Source organism: Poeciliopsis prolifica, unplaced genomic scaffold, assembly GCF_027474105.1.
Source record: "Poeciliopsis prolifica strain line A6 unplaced genomic scaffold, Auburn_PproV2 SCAFFOLD006, whole genome shotgun sequence".
Lineage (NCBI taxonomy): Eukaryota > Metazoa > Chordata > Actinopteri > Cyprinodontiformes > Poeciliidae > Poeciliopsis > Poeciliopsis prolifica.
Genome location: NW_026562381.1, coordinates 4,828,286 through 4,836,542, shown reverse-complemented (window position 1 = coordinate 4,836,542; position 8,257 = coordinate 4,828,286). Strand labels below are relative to the sequence as shown.

Sequence of the window (8,257 nt, the reverse complement as noted above, 5' to 3'; positions counted from 1 at the left end):
GATGACGTACGACATCATAGCTAAACGTAAAATGAATCCGAGGCGGAATAAAACTCGACTGTTGGAAAGTAGCAGGAGAAAAACTTGTTCCTAACAGCGCTTCGTTCGGCGGCAGGTTAGTGAAATTTAACATGAACGTTTTCCTCTCTGAATTACATCCAGTCACGTTAACTTACGTAAGTTGATTAAAGTTCCCTTCCGTGTCCACGTTGACAACGTGTTTACAAAGGTGCTCATTCATAAGACTCTGGAAGTTGGCTGGACGAGGAGGAAAGGACGAAAGCGATGATATATATCCATGTATTCAATGAAGTTGTTGAGAATGCTATTTATTTTATGAGTTATCACTGCACAGGAACCATGTTGTCATTTTCATCGTTCTCTATATTCGCCATTCAAACTCTGAAAGTTTGTCCCAGTTTTTTGGTGTCGCTTTTTGTGTAACCTGAGCTGTAAGCATATTTCTCTTCATATTTCATACGCATAAAATAGGAGGAAATATACTTCTTGGTAAGGACAAAATGTTAAGTCACGATAGAGGGACTTCTGTGCTTTTCTACTGCACGGTGACTGTTATTACAGTAACAATAATATGCAAAGGGAATAATATTTGATTGGTTTTAATGTTTGTTTGATCGCCGGACATTCTCTCTGCAGGAACTAAAGCTCAACATGCTGGACGGGGGCGACTGTTGCTCAGCTGTGGAGGCTGACCCACAGCAGCCACTGATCCTGGAAAGAGCTGAGAAGGAACCTGAGAAGAAATGGCTTTCTGTTGTGTCAGATCGGGTGAAGAAGCACTGCACATGCTCCCGGAGAAGGCGAAATCCAAAATACTGAGCTTTGTCCCAATTCTGCAGTGGCTACCCCGCTACAAACTGAAGGACTGGATTCTGGGGGATATTATGTCAGGTCTTATAGTGGGGATCCTGCTGGTTCCTCAGTCCATTGCCTATTCCTTATTGGCGAGTCAAGATCCTATATATGGTCTATACACTTCCTTCTTCTCATCTATCATTTATGCCATTCTGGGTTCCTCCAGACACATCTCAGTGGGGATATTTGGAGTGCTCTGCCTGCTTGTGGGTCAGGTTGTGGACAGAGAGTTGGCTCTTGCAGGATACCTCACAGAAAACAGCTTTGGCAGTAACAACAGTGATGCCTTGTTGGCTGGCCAGGGGAACAGCAGTAATGTAGAGTGTGATAGGAGCTGCTATGCGATCACAGTGGGAGCAACAGTCACCTTCACTGCTGGTATTTACCAGGTAAATTTAATATCTCACAGTTGTCCAAGTAAATAAAGGTAGTTTTTAATGTGAGATTAGGCATATTTTATTGTATAGTTTTTAGTAAATCCTTAAATTTTCAAATGTTTTTTTAAAGTCAAATATCAGTTACTGGTTTACTTTTTAACTTAGCTGCTTTTTAATCTCTTTCTCTCAGATTCTGATGGGCCTTTTGCAGGTAGGCTTTGTCTCCGTCTACCTGTCGGACTCCCTCCTCAGTGGCTTTGCAACAGGGGCCTCCCTAACCATCTTCACGTCCCAGATCAAGTACCTTCTGGGGCTGAAGATCCCCCGGTCGCAGGGCTGGTTCATTCTATTCAAGACCTGGTATAGTCTGTTCGCCAATATAACAAAAGCCAATATCTGTGATCTAATCACAAGCTTGGTTTGCCTGGCTGTCCTGATTCCAGCAAAGGAACTGAATGATCGCTTTAAATCCAAGCTAAAGGTAAAAATACAAAGAGTTAGATTTGTATTTCTATTTGCATGTCTTAGGCTGTTTAATCACTGAGAGCAATCCACACTCTTTTTTCTGTAGTAAGGTAAAAGTTGTGATCCTGCCTGGGTTATGGTACAATTCACAGATTATGTCTTGGTCTGTTTGTGACGGTTGAATTGTATAAACTCTAGGTTGTCCATGTTGCTGTGTTTGTGCTATGAACTATCAGAAGCTTTAGTTCGCTGATTGTGTTCCTGTGATGTTAGTTTATCTCAGATATGCTACAACATTAAGTGATTAACTTTGCACAGTTAAAAGCAAAGTTTTTAACTTTAGCTACAGCTAAAATTATCTGCAGTTACAACAGGAACCTGTCTGGACAACTCTGTTCCCCATGCTTCCTGTATCTGCTGTATGCTACTACTATTACCCTGATGAATAGTTATTATAGTCACTAAATATGATCTTGGCACTGAGAATTAAACTATGCAGACTGATCTAGATTCTCAGTGCTTTGGAAACTACATTTTTGTACTGACCTGATCCATTTCATTTGACTTCTACAATGTTTAACTCACTAAAAATTTTTAACTCATTTGGTGCAATTTCTGCCCATTGCTTCATTGACTGTGACATTTTTTTATTATGCCCTTAATAATTTGGTTTATTCTTAGCATACATATGCTGAGAAACAAGTTTAGTGATTCAGGATGCACCTAAGCACTAAGCATGTTTGAAAATGACTTGCAGTAAGCATGATTCCAGGTTCAAAACATATGAACAAAGCTACACATTTGGCTCTAAATGTAAACTTTTTAATTTGATCATATATATTATATTATATTATATTATATTATATTATTATATTAAATATGTATATCTATTTTAAACCAAATTCATTTTACTCCTTTTTCTCTTTCCCAGGCTCCAATACCATTTGAGCTGTTTGTGGTTATAATCGCAACCCTTGCCTCTCACTTCGGTCACTTTAACAGTGAATATGGTTCTGACGTGGCTGGAGACATCCCTACAGGCTTCCTCCCTCCTCAGCTGCCAGCATGGACGCTCATCCCCAATGTGGCTGTGGACGCCTTTTCCATCGCCATTGTGGGATTCGCCATCACCGTCTCCTTGTCCGAGATGTTTGCCAAGAAGCATGGCTACACGGTGGATGCCAACCAGGAAATGTATGCCATTGGCTTCTGCAACATCCTGCCTTCTTTCTTCCGCTGCTTCACGACCAGTGCTGCTTTGACGAAAACCCTTGTCAAGGAATCGACTGGGTGTCAAACGCAGATGTCAGGCCTGGTCACGGCTGTTATTCTGCTGTTAGTTCTCCTGGTTATTGCTCCACTCTTTTACTCCCTTCAAAAGTAAGTATGTCGAAAGTTCTAAATGCATTAAACATTTCTAGTTAATCTAATTTATTGTTTTTACATATGGATATCATATTTCACCTACAAATTATGGTCCTTACAATTAAGATAACATTAAGCATCTAGTTGTCTGAAAAATGTTTGTTGACCAACATTGCAGTTAAGGAAAAGTTAAAATCTCTACATTTTTTTTGTTCTCTCCATAGAGTGAAAATGCTTCAATTGCTTTTAATCAAATTTTTTGATTCTCCTAAAAACATGTTTTAAAAAAATACACACACTGCAGGCACAGAGTATAAAACCTTAACATGACATTGTCATTTTAAAACGTTCCCAGGGTTTCAGGAAACATCAGGTTTACAATAGGATTTGCTTGTGTTTACATTTTGAAAAGAGTTTCAAAGGTAGACTTTTGACAGATATGGATAACCTCTGGTTATAGTTCGGATCCCATGTTGACTCGCCTGCTTCTCAGTCAGCAGGAGCTCTGCTCAGTACAAACCCCGGATACAGATGGTTTAACATGCCCACATAGCCATTCACATTTACAACAATAAACAAGCAGTAAAATAAAGGAAAGTACAAGCAAACCATCACTGAATAAAAATTAACTCTCAATAAGGAGCTGCTCTGCATTGGTTTGCACACATTCCCATTGACGTTTTTCACATTTTGTCATGTTACAACCTTCGCTGTATTTTAATGTGCTTTTATGATTAACCAACACATTTTCTTGTAAATAAAAATCAGAAATATGTGGCATGCAGCCACATACTTTTCCAATTTTTAAACAACCGTCTTTTTTAAGCAATTAGCTTTTCTACAACTGCTATAAAATGAAATGGTGAAGGGATGAAATGGCAAAACGTGCCCCTGAAATGGGGATACAAGTCAGTGAAGACTGAGCTTGCTTGAAACTGGACAGCAGTTTCAAGTTGCCCAATCTTTTGCAATTGGCTCATGTTTCACAGCTTTCCTCTTTCTTACACTGGCTTACTTTGCACTCTAAACCCCCCTTGAAAGTTGACAACCCTGGTTAATGCACACTGAGGTGAACTGCTAAAGAGAGATATTTCGCTTAGATCCATCAGCAATTGCAGTTTTTATCTACAGTAGCAGATGAGCCAAACAACTCTGAGGATCTTTTGTCTTTCTTACTCTGTCTTATGGAAACTGTTTAACATGACATTGTTCTCTCTTCTGCATTATACAGATGTGTTTTAGCAGTTATCATCGTGGTGAACCTACGTGGTGCTTTAAAGAAATTCAGGGACGTTCCCCGGATGTGGCGCGTCAACAAAATTGATGCCTCCATCTGGCTGATCACCATGGCAACATCAGCGCTGGTCAACACAGAGTTTGGCCTCCTGGTTGGTGTTTTACTGTCGGCCTTCTTCGTCCTCGGCCGGACCCAGCAAGCCCAGGTCCTGGAGCTGGGCCGCGCTGCCTCCAGGGAGCACTATGAGAACGTTTCATCCTACTGTGGCCTTCAGACCCATTTTGGAGTGGCTGTATTCAGATACAGTGCACCGATCTACTATGCAAACCAGAGCTTGTTCAAAAAATCTCTATACAAATGTGCAAATCTTAATCCTGTGAAGGAGAAGGCTCAGCGTTTGAAATTTGAAAAAAACAAAAATCAGGAAGACACCGAAGAGATACCAAAGGGAATGTCTGAAGATAAACAAAACAAGGAGAGTGAGGCTTCTTCATCCATAATATTGATGCTGGATAAAAAATCTTCCAGAAGCGTACACAGCTTGGTAATTGACTGCAGCGGCGTCTTGTTTTGGACACGGCAGGAGTGAACGCTCTGAAAGAGGTCCGCAAAGATTACAGAGAACTTGCGGTTGAAGTGGTCTTGGCCCAGTGCAATACTTCAGTTCTGGATTCTCTGGAAAGAGGCGGTTACTATGACAGCAAAAAAGATGGTGAGGTAGGAAAAAACAACATGATATTCTACACCATCGCGGATGCCGTCAGCTACGTCCAAAACCGAAATGTGCCTAATGGAGATTGTGATAACAAATCCTGAAGATGCAATAATTCATCCAAATGCATGTATGTGACATACAAACAGCTACAGTAGCTCTTTGTCACCAACACGCCTTATAATTCTGCTGCTGCTGCTGAAGGTTGGTGTTACAGGAGTAGATCAGAATTATTTATTTTATCTTCAGGGGCTCAAAGTAAACTTAGAGAAGAGTTACTAGAAACCTTAGTTATGATGTTACAATATTATATTATTTCTCTATTTCGTAAGCAAATATACTCAAATGAATTCTTGAGATCTCCCTTCATCAAATCGAAGAGGTCTAAAATTTATATTTATGTATTTTTATTTTGCAAAGTCTATCATGAAAATCTATTCAACCTTATGAATCTAGTAGTGATATTATTTTTTCACATGAAATAGATTTGTTTTAGTGTTTCAAAAGTGTTTCTAAATTTGACAGTTGCTTACAGAGACTAAAAATACTCAAGAGGAAGATGATCTGAAGTAAATAAAATTGCATTATCACTGCCTTCCTCTTTATTAAAAAACTTGCTTTGTATAAGAAACCTTCCCTATTAGTTGTCATTCTAGTCAAACCACTTTGTGCCTTCACAAAAAGAAAAGTGGCAATACTAACAGGTATTGTTTACTTTTGTTCATTGTGAACAAAGTTCAGTTTGATTTCAGAAGCCAATCCTTATTACAAATTCTTTGTTGTTTTTGTAGCAATTCCTGTTTTATTTTCATCACATTCTTTCCACATTATTAAGCCATAATTTTTGTCTAAGAACTCCTGTTCTGCTCATCACATCATTGCAAGGAGTAGAACAGGAGTTTCTGCTTCAAAGCATTCCTGATCAGAAATACTGTGTGCTTGGCGTCATTACCTCAATAGACCTCAGTAATGCACTAACTGCATAGGAAGCCATCTAAAAATAAATATAGGAAGTTAGGTGTTAATAAGTCTTCTATTTTTTTTACAGGGTTTTTATCCCCAATGAATAAATATACATAAATTAAAGATAAATGCTTTTGTGTGAAATTATACTACTGGTGAAAAGAAATTTCATTTTAAGTGTCTTGCACAATTTTATCTTGGAGGCTATAAAACATATGTCACTGGCATTAAGCAATGATTTAACAATATAGTCAGGTAGTCAAACATTTGAGCATGTTATAACATTACATTTTAGGTTAGAGATGGAGGATTTGTTTATGTTAGACTAGAGTAGGCTCTTGAGTAAACTTTAATTACCTATAGTATACAGCTGTTTTAATCTGCGTTTCATTGCTGGTATTCTGCAGCACTGAACAACTCAAATATTACTTTAAACCTAGACTAGTTTTCAAACGATTACATTTGGTGGTGTAAATCTTACCACAGTAGCACACAACTGTTGAATTCGATCATAGTTTTAAATATATATATTAAAGCTTTGCTGAAGCCAAGAGACAAAAAAGTAGAGCGAATAGCAAAAGTAAGTTTTTGAGGTTTTCGAACACTGCTGAACAAGGTGGTGTCTTACTGGAACATGTGAAATATGCAGCTGAAGGTTAGTTGTAGTGAAGTGAATGCTATGTACTCTGTTTTGTTTCATTGTTGTGGTAAGTCGTCATGGTTTCGGTTCACATATTTGAACAAGGTGAAGGGTGAATATACATGAAAAGGTTTACTATAGGTCATCAGAATGAAAAACAGCTGTTATGCAATCATAAATAAAACGTTTAGGAAGTCGTTGTATAAATAGTTTTCTTTTCATGCGCTGTAGCACAGACCTGAAATGGAGGTATGAAATGGGGGAAGAAAAATTACCTCAGGTTTATTCTCACCAGAAAAAGTAAGGAAAAGTTATTGCTACTTTAAAAGCACATTAAAATATGTATTATTCATGTTTGAAGTGCCTAAAGCTTTTGCTTACCAGACGTGCCTAATATTACAAAGTAAGATTGTATATGTAGCACTCATAATCCTGTCAGTAGTGGCTGTATGCACATTGTTTTGGCGTGACTGTCCACATTCCATGGAAATTAATTATGGGTGTGGGGGCTATACATAAATGTGGGATCACCAGTTTAACTTGTTTTGTTACGATATTCAATTATAGAACTGTCCCTGCTGAAAGTCCTATCATTGACAAGTCCATTAGGTAATTGAGACATGTGAAACTGTTTATTTTGTATGCTATTTTGTAAAATCATTATTATCTAACTTGATTTCTTCAACAAAGTATCTATGTAAAAATACATATTACTGCCTTCTCTTGTGTATAGTATTGTAGTTTCTAATGTAAGTCCTTGAACCAAAAGAAGACCACAATTATTTTTTATTGCTTTAAGGCTCAGGTTTATTTATTACTCAATAAAGACAAGAAGTCAGAAAGTTTGATGTAGAACCGCAGTGTTACGCTTTACAGGAACATTTATATGGTTGTAATATTTTAATAAATAAATAAAACAATAATTTTGCAATTGCTCGTCTTGTTCTTTATAGTTCCTCCTTGTAGTTTAGTCCCAATAAAATCCCCAAATTCCAGTATAAAATGAATTCATAAAAATTTGTGTTTTACAGAAATTAAATGACAACTTTTACTTTCAAAATCCTGTGGAAACTGGAATGGAGCTTTCTGGAAAATTGTCACTCCCTGTTGTGTAACCGTAACAGTTTAGTTTAATTTTCTTATATGACTAAATAAGGACATAAAGATTTAAATTTACCATCCATTCTCACTTGTGAATTGTTCAGTGCTAAAGAATCTGTGCTCCCTGGGAAGATAAAAATATAATAATGCAAAATTAGTTGCATTAAATAAGTTACATACTGTATAACCTTTTCTTTTTCCATTCTTTTTTTTTAAATAGACCTTCTGCCCAATTTTTTTTCATCTGGGAGTTTCTTACAATCTTGTCAAAACAGATCAATCAGAAGAATAAGTGATAATCTTAAAATAATAATCTAAAGTATTAATTCATTTATTAATCAGTTTGCTCTGTGGATGGTTGTTCTGTGATACGTGGGACACTGAGAGAAGACAGACTGGTTTTTAAATCACTCCTACATTTCAAGGTAAGCCAGATTCCTTCCATCTGAAAATGGATTAAGCTGCCTGTGAAATCATTACTTTTAATTTGTTCTCCTAAAAAACATAAATGTGTTGAGACA

The 8,257-nt window shown here is 37.3% G+C and overlaps 1 protein-coding gene across 1 annotated transcript; it reads left to right on the top strand.

Moving 5' to 3' along the window:
• Window positions 1–15: 15 nt before the first annotated feature.
• LOC129360512 (sulfate transporter-like) lies at window positions 16–7,547 on the top strand. Its single transcript, XM_055030803.1, is given in 7 exon segments — window positions 16–115; window positions 658–811; window positions 814–1,265; window positions 1,444–1,734; window positions 2,650–3,098; window positions 4,315–4,889; window positions 4,892–7,547. Coding segments are annotated over 6 exon segments (2,151 nt in total). The 5' UTR covers window positions 16–115; window positions 658–672; the 3' UTR covers window positions 5,137–7,547.
• Window positions 7,548–8,257: the final 710 nt, after the last annotated feature.